The sequence below is a fragment of the Lissotriton vulgaris genome, chromosome 3_1 (genome assembly GCF_964263255.1).
Source record: "Lissotriton vulgaris chromosome 3_1, aLisVul1.2, whole genome shotgun sequence".
Taxonomy (NCBI): domain Eukaryota; kingdom Metazoa; phylum Chordata; class Amphibia; order Caudata; family Salamandridae; genus Lissotriton; species Lissotriton vulgaris.
In genome coordinates this window covers 2,014,423,347-2,014,443,929 of record NC_141689.1, presented here as the reverse complement: position 1 = coordinate 2,014,443,929, position 20,583 = coordinate 2,014,423,347, and the positions used below count along the sequence as shown (strand labels likewise).

At 50.7% G+C, this 20,583-nt stretch overlaps 1 protein-coding gene across 2 annotated transcripts in view; it reads right to left on the bottom strand.

Annotated features, from left to right (window-relative positions):
• The window catches only part of PRIMPOL (primase and DNA directed polymerase), a 497,760-nt gene that overhangs the window by 52,575 nt on the left and 424,602 nt on the right, over nt 1–20,583 (bottom strand). For both annotated transcript variants that reach the window (XM_086962483.1, XM_086962482.1), the window contains 2 exons: nt 7,038–7,120; nt 6,912–6,958 (listed from right to left, as the gene is read on the bottom strand). In XM_086962483.1, coding sequence (XP_086818609.1) covers nt 6,912–6,958; nt 7,038–7,120 — 130 coding nt within the window. The remainder of the gene's footprint in view (nt 1–6,911; nt 6,959–7,037; nt 7,121–20,583) is intronic.

Sequence of the window (20,583 nt, the reverse complement as noted above, 5' to 3'; positions counted from 1 at the left end):
CTCAGAAGTCGGACACACATATCTGGAAGGGGCGAGGTGGACGATATGGCGGGTCTCAGGAAAAAAGGAGACCGCACGCTTCCAGAGTTACTTGCGAAAAATCAAGCCAGGTCTGACAAGGGGCCATTCTCCCCCGAAGTTACCAAAACACAGCCCCCCGACGACTAAGTGCCCATCACTAAATCTTTTTTGGAGTCCTTATTTAACTCTTTGAGGGACAACTTCAAATCCCTGAAACAGGAGGTTGCCAGGGAGGTTAAGGAAGTTAGGAGAGACGTGGAGGGCCTTGGAGAACGTGTGACCACCATTAAGGACGCGGGAAGTGAGGAGCTAGAGCAACTTCAACAGGAGGTCCTATGGCTCAGGGATCAGCAACTAGACTTCCAAGCCCACGCGGAGGACTTGGAAAACCGGTCCCGACGCAACAACATACGGGTCCGGGGGGTCCCTCAGAAAGCAGAGGGGTCAGACGTCACTGGCTATTTACAGGATCTTTTTCGTGAGATCCTAGGAGAGCCCTCCGACTTAGTCATTAGAATCGACAGGGCGCATAGAGTGGGGCTTCCTAGGCGTACATCTGCCCCACCACCGGACATCTTGGCGTTCCTCCCTGACTTACCGCTCAAAGAGAGAATTCTCCGTGAAGCCCGGCGAAACCAACCCCTTCAATTCCGCGGTCACCCTGTCGCCCTGTATCAGGACCTCTCGGCTATCACTCTCCAGAAGAGAAAGGCATTCAAAGTGGCTACAGATTTTCTACGTAAAAAAGAGGTCCCTTACTCCTGGGGACACCCGTTCCGCCTGATATTTAAATGGAACGGAGCCTTACAACAGCTACGTTCACTCCAGGACCCTTGTAAGCTCCTGGGCATAGAGATAGCAGAGGACGCATCTCCAATTATGTCCTCCCAGGGACCCTCCAGAGGAGGCTGGCAGAGAGTGGGCCACAGACGCTCCCCGGAATTGCGCTCCAAGCCCGAAGCCCACATTATTCCGCAGGAGAGAGCCACGGCCATCTTAGAAGCGGCCAAAGAAACTTCGCCCTCCGATTGACTCTTTTTGTCGGGGGTGGGGGTCCATCAAAGCACATGCTAGGCAGGGGGGGGACGGGCGGGGATCACGATGGTCGTCATCGGTCATCACCCCACTAGGTATCATTACCACAGCCCTGTGTCGGACTGACAGGACTGGGACTTTGAACTCACTCAGGTGGGATGTTGGGGTCGGGGGGTTGGGAGGAAAGGGACGGTTGGGGAGGAGGGTTTGTTTGCAGGGGTTGTGGGGGTTGGGGGGGAGGGGAGAGGCAGGGGGGATCCTCCTTGTCCACCGATTCTTGAGTTTCCTTTTGCTTCCCCACGCCTTGCGCAGAGACAAGCAGACTCTACTACTCACCTATGGCGCCTCTTAGATTGAACATCTCTCTTAATGTGAGGGGACTGAATAACCCCATCAAACGCCGGGCGATACTTTCCCTCTTAGAGCAATCCACAGCGGACATATGCCTCCTACAGGAGACGCACTTGCTGCCAAAGGATCACCACCTACTTAAATCCCGGACCTTCCCCCTGCAGTTTTTTTCGTCCGCACCTAAGAAGGTAGCAGGGGCGGCGATTCTGGTGTCCAAGTCCTTTAGGGGTCAAGTTCTGCAGAGGGAAGCAGAGATCAAGGGCAGGTTGCTGATACATCGCTTTCTGATAGCTGGGCAGACACTTTTAGTGGGTACCATTTACGCGCCTAATGAGGGTCAGGAAAAATTCCTACATACGGCCTTAAAGACAGCCACAGCAAACACTCAACCACACCTGCTACTAGGGGGCGACCTCAATTTAGTATTCGGTAACACAGCGGATCGGTCATGCCAATGCTCGGGGCAGTTGGGATCACTCTCCAGAGCGCCACGCACATCTCTCGGACCTTGGCCTGGTCGACCTATATAGACACTTCCACCCACACTCCACGGCATACACCTACTATTCGGTGGCCCATAAATCATATGCTAGGCTTGACTATTTCCTCTGCTCCTCACAGTTGGTGCCCCAAGTGCAAGATGTTGATATACTCCCGACCTCCCTGTCGGATCACTCCCCGGTGATGACCACTTTCCTCCTCCCGAATGTGCATGCCCCGCCTCGACATTGGCGCCTGCGGGATGCCTTGCTCCAAAGCCCTATAGTGGTGGAGAGGATTAAAGACGCCATCACCCAATTTTTAACTCACAATGCCAACACTGATACCACTAAGGCCACGCAATGGTCTGCGCTCAAAGCAGTATTACGGGGAGAGTTCATCTATATCGCCACAGCCAACAACAGGGAACGCGCCCAGAAAAGAGCCGAAATCACCCAACGGGTAGCAGAGTTGGAGCAGATGCACCAACGAACGGGGGCAGCCCGTCCATGGCGCCAGCTTTGTACGGAGAGGAAGCTGCTGGCGGCGTTAGACCAAGATGTGGCAGAATATGCAGCTCTCCGCCTCCGACATGCATACTATAGTGGGGGCGACCGCAGTGGGAAGCTCTTGGCGAGCAAACAGAGAGCAACGCCAAAGGCAGAGCGTTAAAGCCATACAGACCAATCAGGGAGACCTTGCTGTCGACGGTGCTGACATAGCCGCGGCCTTTGGGGACTTTTATGAAACCCTATACGCATCTGATTCGCTCGACCTCCAGACTGGTTGTGCATACCTGGGAGGCACAACCCTCCCGTCCTTGACAGAGGCGCAAGCGGAGTTCCTAGATTGGCCCATTGGCCTGGAGGAAGTGATTTTGGCGAAACCCGCCTCAAACTGGGGAAATCACCTGGCCCAGATGGCTACTCAGCGGCCTTTTATAAAACGTTCTGCCACCAGGTTGCCCCGCTACTGCGGGATCTCTTTAACACCTTCAGCCAACCCGGTGCCATTCCGGAGGACCTTCTGGAGGCGGCGATAACGGTTTTACCCAAGCCTGGCCGTGACCCCACACGCTGTAGTTCCTATAGGCCGATATCCCTTTTAAACCTGGACCTCAAGCTCTACACGGGCATCCTCGCAAGTAGGTTGACACCATATATGCAGCAGCTGGTGGAGCCAGACCAGGCTGGTTTCATTCCCCAACGGCAGACCAGCGATAATACCAAACGAGTCCTCCACCTCATCGAGGCAGGGTCACGGACGAGGCCAGACTGTAATGCTGCTTACCATCGATGCCGAAAAGGCCTTTGATAGGGTGCACTGGCCCTTTCTGGAACTGGTGCTCCAACACTTCGGGGTGGGTGAGGATCTCCGCAAACGCATATTGAACTGCTATCGCCGGCCCAACGCTACGGTCCGTGTCAATGGACACACCTCCCCGCGCTTCCCAATCGGCAGGGGCACCAGGCAAGGATGCCCGCTCTCCCCTATCATTTTTGCCTTGTATATGGAGCCATTAGCGCAACGGGTCAGGCAACATTCCCTCATCAAGGGCATTCCCTTTTGCGGCGATGTGCATAAGATCAGCCTGTACGCGGACGATATCCTTCTTTCCCTTTACTTAGCCGATGCAGTCGCTCCAAGCACTTTTTATCGAACTCCACACCTTTGCACTGGCCTCGGGGTTTAACCCCTTCGATGCTCATGACGAGCTCAGCTCGTCATGAGGCACAGTGGAGCTGTGCTTATGACGAGCTGAGCTCGTCATGAACAAAGGTATTCATAGAATGTCAGCCCAGGAGGGGAAAAGTCACAGCAGCCAAGGTGTTAAGATCAATGTGGAGTAATCGGAAGCCTTGAACATCTTATTGTCGCCGGAGACTCTCATCGAGGTCCAAGGCGAGTTCGATATGCAATGGTCAAAGACTACCATCCCCTATCTGGGAGTTCTTCTGGCCCCAACCGTCCAGGCCACCGCTGAGGCGAACTACGCCAGGCTCTGTTCGCGCCTTAGCGACGAACTCCGGAGGTGGAAATGTCATTCGCTCTCCTGGCTGGGGTGGATAGCAGCCACTAAGATGACTCTGCTACCACAAATCCTTTATGTGTTCCAGACTCTCCCTCTGCACCCCCCTGCGGGCTGGCTCCAATGGACACAGTCTGACCTGTCGCGCTTTATCTGGAACGGGTGGCGTCCACGCTTCAAGCATGCAATTGCGATTCTTCTGACTGCCCACGGTGGGGTTGGTGTGCCTGACCTGTCTCTATATTATCAAGCGACACAACTCCGCACTTTGGTGGAGTGGTTCCAAAAGGAATCGGGCAAGCAAGACCAAGCTGTGGCGGGCAGGCCCCTACAGGGGGTTCCATTCCTCCCCAGATGCCATCGCCCCCCCCAATCTATACGCATCGCAGATTACAAGCACTTTCCTGGATGTATGGGATCGGGTGGCGGTCCGGCACAAACTCACCTCGTTCCCCTCCCTGATGACCCCGCTCTTCGATAATCCCGATTTTTCCCCAGGACTGGACATCAGGGCATTTGTAGCCTGGAGACGTTCGCCCTGCAGAGACCTGGGACATATGTTCGACTTAAACGGTATCCTCTCCTTTCAGCGGGTGAAGGAGGACTATGGTATACCGGAGTCTGATTGCCTACCCTATCTGCAGGTCCGACATTGGGCTCCGCAGCCGGACGTCAGACCGGGCGAGCAACGTTTCCTCACCCCGTATGAAAAGTGGCTGCTTATCCGCACCTCTGATAAGAAGCTGATCTCCGACTTGTACCAGCAGCTTCTCCTCACAAACATCTACACACATAACGCAGGAAGAAACAGGTGGGAGCGGGACCTGGGGAGATCACTCACGCACAAATAATGGGGCGGCATCTACCATAGGGCCAGACACTCGGCTTACCACGCGGGTCTTACCGAAACCCTGACCAAAGTGACCACCTATTGGTACCATACACCTGAACGCCTACATCAATGGGACCCCTGCATTAGTGACCCCAGCTGGAGGGGGTGCGGGGGGCTTGGCATTTTGGAGCACTTACATTGGAGCTGTGACCGGTTGCAACCCTACTGGAGTTTGATTTTAGATGGCATAGACTCACATTGAGATACTCAGCTCCCTAGATTCCCCGCTTACATTCTGTTTGGACTCCCCAATGCTCTGATGTACCCCTTGAAGTCTAGGAGAGGGAGGCTTATAGCGATCGCACTAGGGGCAGCTGTGCAAAACATCCTGGCACATTGGAGGACCACACAACCCCCCCGCATACTGGTTGGCTACACCGGCTTTGGATTGTTTTGGGGATGGAGAAGCTGTCCTTAGCGAAGGCAGGAAGGGGAGAGGAGGTTGTGGATCTTTGGCGACCATTCCTCACTTTTCTCACGGGGGAGTTAAGGGAATTGAGCTGCCCTCGCTACTTGCGATTACTGCGCCTAGCAGACACTCCGATCAAGGAGCCGAAAGCCCCGATGCGCAGGCGCAAGACGCAGGATTCCTGACCAGCTTACTGCCCTCCATTGGTGGCGTGGTGATTCCCATATTCCTTTTCTTTTGCTTTGTGGACAAGGAGGGGGGAGGGGGGCGGGGGGGGACTGACCCCACATGTCTGGCGTTGCCAGTATTCTCTCTGCCGCACACCTTTGAGTGGGTCGTACAGGAAGAGCTCGACATTGTTCCATCTGATGGGGAAGTGTGGTCTGTATGTTTTTGCCTGGTTTGAAAATTCAATAAAAGATTTAAACCATAAAAGAACGGCGAGCGGGGAATGTACAAATAATTGAGGAGGTGGGTGAGTTTTAAAAAGCAACTAAAAATCAGACAAGGGCGGAGTGAATAAAAAAAGGCACATAAAAAGAATACTTCAAGAGGCTGCAGTGGGAGGACACTGGCCACTGAAAGCAGTATTTGGTCCAGTCTCCACTGCAAGACAAAGACTCAATGTCCAGGAGGAAGATGGAGGCAAGGAGGTTTTGACCAACAGTAAGCAAGGAAACTAGAGTAATGTGGGTGCCAGCTAATGGTAAGTAACATTAAGTAATGGGCGAGCTCTGAGCCCCTCTTGTGATTTTTTAATTATTTTTTTTAAGGTCGAACTTGGGCAGTGCATGCACTGCTCTGAAAGGCATGCTGTATTTGAGTTTGGACTTGAAGCTCCGCCCATATTTTTCTTTGGCTTGTGTCCTTGGTAAATGCTGGCTTCTGATTTGGTAATAGGCTTATTAGTCCCTCCTTAGCGCTGCCTTGTCTTCATTTGCAACCTCCCATGAGGACTGGTCCTATTTCTTTTTTTGTGTTGCAGGGTATGTCTTATTTAGAATGTAAGCACTATTTTGTTTAATGAATTTCTGCTACTGCAGGCACGACATGCTTTCCTGCAACATTCAGCGCGCCAGACACGCTTTCACTTTCTAAGCAGCCCGGGACAATGGCAACCTCTTCTTTGAAATTATATAGGTCTCGTATTTACAAGAGTTTGAGCTATCGGCATTGTATATGACAATGCCTTTTATTTATGTGTTAATTATCAAAACAGATACATAAAAGGCATTGTCATTTACAATGCCAATAGCTTAAATTCTTGCAAATGCAAGACCTATTGCATTGAAAATGCTACTCTTTTTTATGCAAGAGATTTTGCAAGCACTGTGCAGGCATAACCTAAAAAATAAAATAAGGCATTGTTACAACTCTGAGACTGTCCACATTAGTTGGTGTGAACTTCCACTCTACTTCTATACAACAGGAAATAATCTGAGTGACTACCCGAACTGACCCTTCTGCATGGAACAGTTCTCCGATACTGTCTTTATGAATAAGGATTTTACTACAGTTTTAGTTTTTTCCGTAAGCATGTCCACAAACATGCACTTTGCAAATAAATAAAGCAAACAGCACTGGTCTGGCCTGCACAAGCGACCCAGAAATGAAGGTGTATGAACAAGGAGAAATCATTGCCTGCAGTTAGTGCCGCAGTCGGAGCACTGAAGCAAAGATAACATATAGCATACCTCTTTGAAAAGAGATGGAAGGCACACCTCAGGCGGAAGTGGATAACCTGAAACAGAAACAAAATACTGTCAATGTTTGCCAACACATTTCACAAGCCACGATAAATGTGGAGATGCGTGTCTTACGGTCCGATTTGAAGTTTTGTGCTCTGCAGACAGGATCATGGCATTTCTGATACCAAACTTCTCTTTTCAGATCCACAAGAAGCCTTTAAAACATAAATGTTAGCAATTCTTAAACGCTGACTATAGTAAAACAAGACAATAGCTATTACCCATACATTTATTTGATTGTAGGAAGATGTGCATTAAACGTCAATTTCAACTAAATGCTCTCAGAAAATTAACAACTTGGAGAGTTTCGTTGGAATAAGCAGTTGTGTGCGACATAATTTACATGCAGAAATAAAGCGTCCCCTCCCATCATTAGCTTATCGCTCATGATGAGGAAACATCAGACAACCCCCAACCTGCTGACTCAGCTAAAAGCAGTTACACACAAAAGCTAACAAGACAAAAGCAAAATACTGGCAATCCAGTGGCAAAGCTATTTATTTATCAATGTGCCCGCTATACTTTTGGATAAGTAACATATCATCCAAGCCAACTTGGAATGAATAAAAGAGGTCCCTGACACGTGTTTCACTCTTAATAGAGCTCGTTCAAGAGACATAGCTTTTGCCAAACACAACAGAGCACCCAGTATAAGTCAAAGCAAAACCCTTTTAGGCTTATAGTGCCACATAAAATATACAAAAAAAGAAGCAGGGAACGCTGGTTAGTTCCCATGTTTTAGGAGCAGATCAGGTTGGCTTGGATGGTATTTTACCAATACAACGCTGTAATACTGTGCCTGGAGTGGAAAAGGCTGTTGTAATTTTCAGCTCAGCGGTGATGGCACTAGCTAATCCTATGCTAGAAAAATTAGCTGAAAAAATGGCAAAGGACTTTGTTACTTTTCTAGCCTAGCACGTATGGCACTATGCTAAGGGAGTCTCTCAGCACTGGAACATGGCAGCAATGCCCACAAAAGAGAGGAAAGTACCATAACAATGGTGCTGTGATCCTGGTGCAAAGTAAAAGCGACCACAGACCCTCTTGACTTGACAGTAAAACACAGCCATAATTCAGGAACCCTGGGCACCTAATATCCCTGGGGCTTGGTGCCACTGCAACCGCTGCACTACTGATGCCTGTGCCCCAGACATGGACTCAAGCACTTAATCAAGGTGCAGCACTACCGCAAGTGCAACTGAGCACAGGGGAATGGCTTTCTCTCCCCCTAAACCTAGTTTGCTGCACTAGAGCGAAGGGGCCTAGTGCAAGGGCCTCCACACCCCTAGGCATCATATCCATGGTCTAGCACTGCAAGGCATAAGCTAGGGGAACACTCTTCCCTGGGCCTCGCTGCAAAGGTCTAGCACTGTAAGACCAAAGGAGGGAAGTCCCTTTCCATGTGCTTCGCTAACATGATCCAGAGCTGAAAGGCCCACGGCAGCGAGGTGCTTTACTCTGGTCCTATATCTGTGGTCTAGGACTGTGGTGCCCCGGGAAAGGTGCCCCACTCCCCAATGCTACTCAACCATGGTCCAGCGCTGGGAGGCCCAGGGGAGGGTGTTCTCATCCCCATGGCATTACAGCCATGGCCTAGTGCCGAAAGGCACATGGAATGGAACCATACTGCACTGGGCTTTGCAGTCTTAGTCTAGCACTGAAAGGCCCAGGAGAATGAAGTCTGCTTCCCTGGGCTTCGCATTTATGACCCATCACTGTCAATTACAGGAGAGGGGGCCCCCTTGCCCGTGAACCCCGCAGACATGATTTAGCTCTGTGAGAGTGAACAGTGCACACCGCATTCAAGTTTGTGAACTTGTTATATTTCGCTAGTTAGTAACGTGTGTTGTCAGCACACGTAGAGAGGTAGCACCACTTGATTGGATTTGAAAAGATTTCATTGGAGCAGGATTAACAGTAGGAAACGGAAGGAGTGCACTTCTCAACCATAAAAAAAGTATTAGCTCTGTGAGAACCAGGTAGAGTAGCCAACTTTTCACTATTACTTCACTGGACAGTTTGCAAATGTGGAGACACTGCAGAAGATGTTTGTTGTGGAGGAGGGAAACTTAGTTGTATAGAGTATTTTGCGGATTTCATTACAAATGACCTTCCTTTACCTCAGGCTATCCTAATAGATATAACGTGGGACACCCCCGCGCCGCACGGCCACCAGCTGCTGCGTGTGCCCCATTGCCTTGCCCTCTGCCTCGCTGCCTGCCTCGCTGCCGGCTGCCGGCCGACTCTGCTTTGTTTGTTTTGGATTTGTTTTTACCTTCATTTGTGCCTGTTATTTTTATCTTTGTGCCCGTGTTAGCGTCCTGATCACCATTTGTGCCTGCTGTATTGTAATTGTCATTTTGTGCCCGTGGTAACGTTTTTCCTTCCTGTTTGCCCGCCTACCTCGCCGCCCTCCGTCTTCCCTCCCCGCTTCCCGCCACCACCGCTGACCCCGCCCCTTTTTTCCTTCTGTTCCCTCCCCGCTCCCGCCTCCCAGCTGCTCCGCCCACCCGCGCACTTCGCCTTATATGGCGACCGTGCGAACGCGCAGCGGTCACGCGCAGCGGGCGCGCCGATTGTGCGCCGAAGGCGCGCCAAAGGTAAGCCCGTCTACGCCCGTCCGCGCCTGGACCGCGCCCAGTGCCAGGACCCCTGGACCTCGAAGACCCCGGCCGACCCGCCTGACGTACTCCGCCGCCACCCTCATCGCACTCAACACCGGCCGACTCCCAGAGTGCCATCAAGCCACACCACGACGCACCCACGGACCTTTCAGCTGCCACGCCTGCAAATTCACCTGCATCCGGACCTGCCTCGCACCAGCAGCCGCCAAGTCGAACACCAGCAGCACCCACCTCAAGTGCATCCTGCTCAACACCCGCTCCGTCCACAGACACGCCATCGAACTCTGGGACCTCCTAGACGCCACAGCCCCTGACGTTGCCTTCCTCACAGAGACCTGGATGAACGCCTCTTCAGCTCCCGACATCGCCATCGCCATCCCAGAGGGCTACAAGATCATCCGGAGGGACCGCAACGCCAACCAGATGGGAGGAGGCATCGCCATCATCCACAGGAACACCATCCGTCTCACGACCAGCACCGACAACACCCTGACCACCGCCGAACACCTGCATTTCCAGATCCACACCGACCCGAACACCACCCTCAGAGGCACCCTGATCTACCGACCCCCGGGACCACGCACACAATTCAGCGAGGACATCGCCGACTTCGTCAGCCCGCATGCCCTCCCCTCCGCCGACTACATCCTCCTGGGGGACCTCAACTTCCACCTGGAGAACAACAACGACCGCAACACCAGCACCCTGCTCGACAACCTCGCCAACCTTGGACTCAAGCAGCTGGTGTCCACCCCCTCCCACCTCGCCGGACACACACTCGACGCAGTCTTCTCTTCCTGCACAGACATCGACTTCAGCCACGCCACAGAGCTTCAATGGACGGACCACAGCTGCGTCCACTTCACCTTCAAGAGAACGACGACCCACCACCACCAGCAACAGGCCGCCCGCAGAAGCTGGAACAAGATCACAGCAGACCAGCTCGCCACCTCCCTGAGCCAGCACCCTCCTGCCAGGTCAGCGAACCCCAGCCAGGCCGCCGACAACCTCACGAAGTGGATCAGCAACTGCGCGGACGAACTCGCCCCGCTGAGGACCCTGCCCAGCAGACCCGGCAGCAAGAAAGCCCCGTGGTTCACAGACGAACTCAAGAGCTCCAAGAAGAACTGCCAATCCCTCGAGAAAGTCTGGAGAAGGGACCCTACACCGGACAACAGGACCACTTTCAAGCTGGCCACCCGGAAGCACCACCAGCTGATCCGCGCCGCCAAGAAAACTGCTTTCAAGGACCGGCTGGACAACAACGCACACAACTGCAAGGAACTCTTCAACATCGTGAAAGAGCTATCCAACCCCAGCGCAGGAAACAACGACATCACCCCATCGCAAGACCTCTGCAACTCCCTCGCTTCATACTTCCACAACAAGATCGCGGACATACACAACAGCTTCAACAACCAACCAACGCACACCAAGACCGAACAACCACCCCTCACCACCACCCTCCACGCCTGGACCCCGATCAGCACCGAAGACACCATCCGCACGATGAACTCCATCCACTCCGGATCACCGACCGACCCCTGCCCTCACCACGTCTTCAACAAGGCTGACGCTGTCATCGCACCCCACCTGCGAGACATCATCAACACATCCTTCGACACCGCCACCTTCCCTGAGAGCTGGAAGCACGCCGAACTCAGCGCTCTACTCAAGAAACCCACAGCGGACCCCACCGAACTCAAGAATTACCGCCCCATCTCGCTCCTCCCGTTTCCAGCCAAAGTCATCGAGAAGAACGTCAACAAGCAGATGGCCGCCTTCCTCGAGACGAATGGATCCCTCGACCCCTCACAGTCCGGCTTCCGAGCCAATCACAGCACCGAGACCGCCCTCATCGCCGCCACCGATGACATTCGAGCCCTGATGGACAACAGAGAAACAGCGGCCCTCATCCTCCTAGACCTCTCCGCGGCATTCGACACTGTCTGCCACCGCACCCTAGTACAGCGCCTCAGCAACGTCGGAATCCAGGACAAGGCGCTGGAATGGATCATCTCCTTCCTCGACGGAAGAACACAGAGAGTCCGTCTACCACCGTACAAGTCAGAGGCCACCGGAGTCATCTGCGGCGTCCCTCAAGGATCCTCACTGAGCCCCACCCTCTTCAACGTCTACATGAGCCCCCTCGCGGCCATCGCACGCCAACACAACCTCAACATAATCTCCTACGCCGACGACACCCAGCTGATCCTTTCCCTGACCAACGACCCCGCCGCCGCCAGAGCCAACCTGCACGAAGGGATGAAAGAGGTAGCCGAGTGGATGACGACCAGCCGCCTGAAACTGAACTCGGACAAGACGGAGGTCCTCATCCTGGGCTCCTCACCCTCCGCCTGGGACGACTCCTGGTGGCCTCCCGCCCTGGGCACCGCACCCAAACCGACAGACCATGCACGCAACCTGGGCTTCATCCTGGACTCCTCCCTCTCCATGACCAGGCAAGTCAACAACGTCTCCTCGGCGTGCTTCAACATCCTACGCATGCTACGGAAGATCTTCTGGTGGATCCCCACAGAGACCAGGAAGACCGTCACCCAGGCCCTCGTCACCAGCAGACTGGACTACGGCAACGCCCTCTACGCCGGTACCACCGCCAAGCTCCAGAAGAGACTCCAGCGGATCCAGAACGCCTCAGCCAGACTCATCCTCGACATCCCACGAACCAGCCACATCTCCGGACATGAGAGACCTGCACTGGCTCCCCGTCAACAAAAGAATCACCTTCCGCCTCCTCACCCATGCACACAAAGCCCTACACGACCAAGGCCCGAGCTACCTCAACAGCCGAATCAACTTCTACGCTCCCAAACGCCACCTCCGTTCAGCCAACCACGCCCTCGCCGCCGTCCCCCGCATCCGAAGAGCGACTACAGGAGGAAGGTCCTTCTCCTACCTGGCCGCCAAGACCTGGAACTCCCTCCCGACCGACCTGCGCCTGACCCAAGACCACCTCTCCTTCAGGAAGAAGCTGAAGACCTGGCTGTTCGAGCAGTAGCGGCACCCCCCACCCCCCCACCCCAGCGCCTTGAGACCCTACGGGTATGTAGTGCGCTCTATAAATGTCATTGATTGATTGAACGTGGCTGGAAATTAAACTTACCAAGTGTGGTTACTATTCATACTGTACTTGAGTGCTAATCCCATTACGAACTCCTAGAGTAAGCTATGACTGCTCGCTATTTCAACTTCTGAGAGACAAGTTTAGAAAATGAACAACACTGTTATCCAATAGGAATGAAATAGACTGTAACACAAATGGTAAATGTCTGCGTTTAGCATACATACTGCCCAATAACTACCCATTGTCACTTGGCCCTGTGGGCATGTCGTGTAGTTCCTAATAATATATAGGATCTGCGCGTTTGTTGGACAACATAAACTAAGGGCTTGGTGCCAAGACTGGTTCCGAGCACCCCCACTGGATATGTTGCCTATAGACCAGCTAGCCCACAGTGCCACCATAAGTCCCCTAATCTTACCAAGGGATCGAATAGTTTGTGGCAACCATCGAACATGACAACCCTTGACCCTTCAGGGATTGTAGAAACAGTACAGTACTTTTTGCTCAGTCAATCGTGCTCACTTAGTCTCAGACAGATACACAGAATAAACGTTGGGGACGTTTTCAATAAGCATTTATTGAACCAGCCCCATTTTATTATAAAACATTTGCGCTGCAACAATCAGTAAACAGAAGCAAACATGAGCGATTAGAACCACAAAAAGAGTGAATATTAGATACATTTCTACCCTGGTGCCAAAGCAAAGCAATGAATATATGCTTACTCCGATGATGCAGCCCCTACCTAAGTGTACCTAGCATGTATATGGTTGTGAAGCCAAGAATCCCCTAGGTAAGAGCAAACCACATTACTTGATGGGAGAGAATGAAGGACCCCGTCTTGGTCACGAGTTGGATACCCTGCAAGGGATGTCAGACGGGTGTGTTGAAGCTTCAGCGTGCAGGGACCTCCGTGTCAGTGTCACCGTAGAGGCGTCTCCTCACTACCTAGTGAAGGTGTGGTTCTTTTATACCAAAAGGGTAGTCCTGGGGGTTCTACCAAGATTGATATGTTTATGATTGCAATTATGTAAACTAACCTGAATTAATAATTGTAACTATGCAAAGTAGCCCTGTCACCCGAGGATGAAGATAGCGATGACTTTTGTACAGAGTATGTTAATCCTGTTATGTACGTCATGTGCAGGGGATTAAGATATGATGCTAAGAATCTTCATGCATAATAAAAGGCTAGTTTCAAGGAAACTGATTTATACTTAGGCCTGGGTGAGGAAACATAACAAGTATGTTCCAGCCACAGAACTTGGATGTTTGATATCAAATCTCTGCTTTACCAATTCACCTTGATATGATGGAAATAAACACTGTATTAGAAAGTGGGCAGGGCCACCAATATAGTGATATTTTGCTGGGAAGCGCAGCCCTTTTGCTTTGCCGTCAGAATCTCTGCAAGACCAGTTGTGGCCTAGAGGACTAGTTGGAAACGAGGATGTAGGAGAAACGTTTTTATAATCACGGGCTCTCAGTTGGGCAAACTGTATGCTCTTGGATAATTATCTTTTTAAACATTTTCCTCTGATCCCTTTTTTCTAAGATTGGTTGTATTTAAAATCATTATAAAAGCTGCTAATAAGCATGTGGTTAAAATGGACCAGATATTAATTGGAGGAGGGCAGAGTGCCCAGACTATAGAATACAGTGGTAAATGTATATTCTTTGCAGCAAGGAGCAGTATGCTGCAGTCCTTGTTCTACTAATTTAACAAACTGCTTAATCCTGAACAAATAAAACTCTCCCTTTGCCCTGGTTCACTGATCATACAATTTGTCAGCACTTTAAAACAGGTTTAATGGGAAACAAAATACATCAAGAACATACTACCAGGACAGGTTCTCACCAGGATTTTCTTTCACACATTCAAGGTTGTTTTGCATCTCTATAGCTGAACTTATTGTTAAAGCTGCTTTGTGCAGGACCACTGCCGTACTACGGTCCTCCCTCACAGCCACCTACACGTACCTCTTTTACATCTAAAGTATTAAACGAGGGAGAATTGCAGGGTACTAATAATGTGAATCAATGGGTGTCCAGACATACCTCTCAGCAGGCAGCGGGACATGACTCCCGATTGCAAGAAACATCTTCAATAAGTGTCTTTTTGAATTGGGCAGAGCAGATAGGGCTCTCGCCCTAGGCCTCGCAGCGCTTCACCACAGCTGCGAGGCTCATAGTAGGTGGCACCCTTAGTTGGGTCCAATTGCAATGAGTTACACCTTGCTCTAAAATGGATGGGGAAGGATAAATGCGGGAAGCTGTGACCTGGTGTAGCGCACTGGTGCGGGACCCCATGTTGGTAGGCTGAGTGCAGGGTCCTGGGCATCTGCCCTGCCTAGTGCCGTTCATGCTGAAGCCACTCCCACAAATTATGCAAAATCGCTTCCCGTAGAAAAAAAGGACAGTTTTGCTTATCCCAATTCAACACACACTGCGGTAAGGTTGCAAAAACATCATATTTCACACACAGTCTCTGTAACAGATGCTAGGAAGGGAAAACCCCTGCAGAATCGAAGCTTAACTTGCTGCCCATTGTTAATTATAATAGCTGGTTCATGCTGTGCCTGGGCTGCAAGTGCCATGCCTGTGGTGTGGGAAAGAAAACAGCACAGCAGCCAAGCCATATACCTATGGGCCCATGCTGGGTTTAAGCACCCAGCCCATTTAGGGTATCTCTAAAGACTCATGTGGTTGTGGAAGGTGATACATAAAGAAGACTACAAAATAAAAGTCAACAGCAATGTAGGCTGTTGGGACGGGGGGATGCCCCCTGCATGGCTCGAATAAGCATGAGCCCTTGCCTCAAGTTCACCGTAGCAAGTTGCATTGTTTCTGACCCCCACCTCAGCACACATGACAATCCTGAATGTGCGTCAAAGCCATTTTTTTTTGCTACATGGAGCAGACCTTTGGGTTGGGGGCACACCATATGAACCTCCTTTTCCTGAGCTTGGCTCCTGTCACATCATGGACTAAAATGACTCTGGGTGGAAGGAGCAATACCAATTGTAGAAAGAGGACAAGCCTTTTTACTCATCAACTGCTAAAAAGAGGACCTACCGGTATCTCATCTATGCAGGATGCTGGCTCGGTGTGTGAGTTTGTTCACATGTGGAAGACGTGCCTGAAGTGTGCATGTTACATGCAAGTATGGTGACCTGGCTTGCCTTTCGTATGCTAGATAATCCAACTGGTATTAAAGATGGAGCTTGGAGAGAGCCGAGACATCATGTGGGAATTTCAGAACTCTTTGCAGACATTCCAAGAAATACTGAAGAGTTTTAAGGAGAGAAGAGAGTGGATCCCTTTGAAGCTAATGAATTTCCTTATGCTCTTTCATGGCCCGCTGTCCACTGGAAGGAACCTCTAAGCTCCAGGCCATCTTCATTATCACCGTCTGCACAAAGACAATGGCTGGACCAGTCTGCACGAAAGTAGCAAAAGTACAGAACTGCCAAGAACCGATCACAGAACTGAACTAGTGGACCACACCAAGTCTGCAACTTGAGTATGAAGACGGGACAGAAACTTTCAGTTAGTGAGCCAAGGTTTTCTGGTCAGAAGCCTAGGGTCACACAATGGTGGAGCCTAGGAAAATCCTTAAGAGTGCCAGAGTTTGGGTAACTGCTGCAAGGTCCCCTTCAACGTGTTGGAAATAAGGGGGCGGGGGAGGAGCTGGAGGTAGGATGCCTCTAACAGCCTGTCAGTCTGCTCGTGCCCCTCACCCCCCGGAGGAAAGGACGGTGATACCCAGGGCGAGACAGGACCACCAACTGATTCCAGCAAGCAGCTGAGGAAGTAGTCAGGTGGAAGCTGTGCCACACACCACAACAGCAAGGGGCCCTGCATGATATAGCCCATCTAGGACCCCGGAAGAAATGTCAGCTGTGGCGGGAGTGGGCCTACCTGTTGACCTGGTGGTCTGCTAGTGCCTTCTGGCAGAGAAGAGGCAGACAACTGGGACATGGTGGGACAGTCTATGAACTTAGGTAAAGCGCTGCTGGGCAAGTGGGCCTTGCGTACCAGCCAGTGAAACCGCTACTGGACTTCCCATCTAGTACACCAGCAGCATAGGCAAGCACGAAGGCAACCAATCTAAGCTGGTGGTTGAAAGCAGATGAGCAGCTGCTCCGCCGCTCAACATCGAGACCACTTCAGACAGGCCTCCCTCCGAGGAAGATGCCAAATCAGACATATGGAACTTATTTTTGGAAACGAAGCAAAGCTTAGTGAAAATTGCTTAAAAATAGACACCCTGTCTGATCAAATGGACCGCATCAAAGAGCGCATTGACGTGCACAGATACTCCGTGGCCAACTTAAACATCACATGTCTGATGCGAAAGACACGGCAAAAGGGCAGCGTGAAAAGCTACTCTATATGGTAAAAAACCTTGATATCTTCAAGGCTAAAAGCGAAGCTTTCAAGGGGAGGTCTCGCAGTACTAACCTCCGCATACTTGGTGTCACGGAAACTATGAACATAGGACGGATGGAGGGATATGTAAAGACCATGTTGAAGCAAATGTTTTTGGGGGGGACCTTCTTCACGCCCATGTTTTTGGTGGAGAGAGCACATAGATTACATTTGCGGCTCAAACATCGAGGAGAGAGCTTCTTCCGGTCAAGTGTACCCTCCGAGCAGCTGGAATCAACTACAGCGTGCTCTACCCGGCTAAACTAAAGACCATATACGACGGCAAACCACACCTATTTTCAGACCAGAAACAGGTGAAAAACATTGTGCCACAGAAAACGGGGTGTGGTCAATCCCCCGCGAGAAGAATCAACTCGCAACAGCCAAACCAATGGACTCAGATGGCTAGCGTCTAGGTCCCAAATATACACAGTTAACCAGATATGGCTATCTACGATGATGCTCCAAACCACCAGATAAATCACTCTAGCATGGCCAATCTGCCCTACCATATGGCGTCCTGTTTTCTCTGGAAAATTTCCACTAAGTTCCCCTGTTAGACAAAGATGCTGTCCTGGCAACGGGTCCTACTCCAGGGCTTGGTGTTTGCAAAGCACCCAGATTTCCTAAAAATGGCAGTTTCCCAGTTCCTTGTTTAGGAAGAGTCTGCCCGCAGGTGGGGCTGTTGCATTTGAGTTTGTTGTTATGGGGTAGTGATTGGGTATATGTTGATATACTCTGGCCAGTTTGGGCCGCTGAAGTGGTGGGAGGGTGGAATAGAGATAGAACATGAATTGCTACTGCACACAACTGGGTCATATCTGTGGCGTACATCCGCTGGACTGGTTTCCCATTGCGACCCGAGCGAAAGAACACAACCCAGCAGACATCTCAGTCAGTCCCTCAGTAGCACAAGGGCATGAAAGGGATTCGGCTCACAACCTGGAATACATGGGGCTGAATGCCCCCCGCAAAATACGCCACTTCCTAGGGTAACTGTAACAACACCAGATAGATATAGCACTTCACCTGTAAACACATCTGCAAGAACACAAGCAACATCGGCTATATGTACAATGAGTGGAACACAGATACACAGCATCATACTACGCGTACATACGTGGAGTGCCAATTCTCATCCATAAAGGACTCCTCATTGATCCACTGGGTGTATCCAGTGACCCAGAAGGGAGATATATCTTATTATATGCGCTACTTCATGTGTGTCCCATTCTGTTTATATGCCTAATTGACCCAAACATGGACACTTCCTCTTTTTTTTCTCGAGGTATGGCAAATTGCACTGGCCTATGACACAGAGTGTATGGCGTGGGGATTTTAATGTTATTCTAGAATCTAGATCGGATACTGGAAAGATCAGGGGAGGGTTGCAGACCCCAAGCTCAAGCTGCCAATCAGCTGAGGGATATTATGACGGAGGGACGATTGACAGATATTTAGCAAGTTAGGACCCCAACTGTCAAAGAGGGCACCTGGGCGACCAATGCACAATCGTCGTGGTCCAGATTGGATTACTGGCTAGTCAGAGAACACAGGGGCATGGGCCACTAGCGTGCAGCACCTCCCAAGAACTTTCTCTGATCATGCTCTGGTCATGTTGGACACAGCTCTGCCAGATGGGAATCGCAGCTCATGTGCTTAGTGTTTCTGGAACCGATTAGGATGGAGACAATACTCTTCTTTGACATAAATGATAAGTCAGTTGACAGCCCTTCAACATTGTAGGATACCTACGAGGCGGTGATGCGTGGTATCCGTATATCCAAACAGGGTAATAAGATCCCGCCTAGGCTAGCAGGCAAAATGAAAACACTGGAGGAGCAATTAGCTAGTAATGGTAACTCTGTGCTGCTTGCAGAAGCACAATCCACACTTGATGAGTTCCAAGATGCAGTACAGAGCAAAGTCAATCACCTAGGTAGGAAGGTTAGAACTTATATGTATGGGGAGGGAAACAAAGCTGGCGAAATCATGGCAAATATAATATGAAATAGTGCCCCAGCGCGGTCATCACCAACATACCAACAGGCAGCAGCGACTCACTTTAGAACACCTCTGAGATCCTAGCAGTATTAAGCGAGTACTATCAGGAGCTGTACAGCTCTACAGGTTCCTTGTCCCCATATCAGCTAAATCGGTTTTTTTCATGCAATAGCGCTGGTGTGGCTGGAGTCAGGACATAGACAATATTTGGACCAATCTATTACCATCGAAGAGATTACTGAGACTATACGTGGCCTCCCCAAATATAAAGCCCCAGGCCAGACGGGCTCCCAGCTCAATTTTATAAGGAATTAGCACAGCTGCTGGTGCCCCGGCTGCTGGCAATGTACACGGTGGCATATGAAAAGGGGATATTACCTCCAACCCTTCGTGCAGCACTGATGATCACAATTCCAAACCCTGCACAAACCTAGACTCATACAGGTCCCTCTCACTTATAATAACAAAATATTAGCCACAATATTGGCGACCAGATTCCTTTACTGCCACTTCTGCCAACGATAATCTGCCCTGATTCGGTGGGTTTCATACCTGGCAGGTCTACATCACATAACTTGTGCACGCTGTTTGCGATGCTAAAGCACAGAGACGGACACAACAGCAGCAGCAGCGGTTTTTTATTACACAACCAAAGCGTTTGACTCGTTATAGAGTAGCCCTACCTCTTCTATGTGTTGAAATGGTTGGGCATTAGAGAGCACTTCATACACTGGACACAACTGTTACACACCGACCCTATGGTCCAGTATAAGCAGAACTGGGCAATGTCAGCCCTGATACGGGTGGCGAAGGGGACATGGCAGGGTTGCTCGCTGTCCACCCTCCTGTTTGTGCAGGCACTGGGGCCGCTGGCTGCCAGACTGCGCTAGCACCAAGCGGAGAGAGGTCTCGCATTCACGGACTGAAGAATCCGGATATCAATATATGCTGGCAATGCCACACTATGTCAAAGACCCAGAAGTCAACACAGCACCCTTAATACAAGAATTAATTTGTTTCACTTCCGTTTTGGGGATCACAAACAATTGGGCCAAGCCACTCATAATGCCTCTTACAGACTCCAGAATCTCATACTATCCCCTCGTTTGGGCGACTGATCCCTTCAGATATCTGGGGATTTAAATTACAAGGGAACTGCAGGAAATTATCAGGGAAAAATATGGTAAAGCATTGACCAAAACAGAACAACAGCAGATAGAACAAATAACTGGTTTTCTGATTCGGGCTAGCACATTTACTGAGTCCTTAGTCACCAGAGGTCAAAATTCAAACGCTACAACTCTAGAATACGCTAGAGAGCGTAACAGGTTTGCCATCTTTGTCATGAATGGCGACAGGAACATACCCTCCCCAAGCTCTGCGAAGTCAGGGAACAAGGGCAATAAAGCGCTTGGAAAGAACTGAAACTGCAATCCTCATAATGACTGAGACTGTGGATTGAGGGGTCTCAACC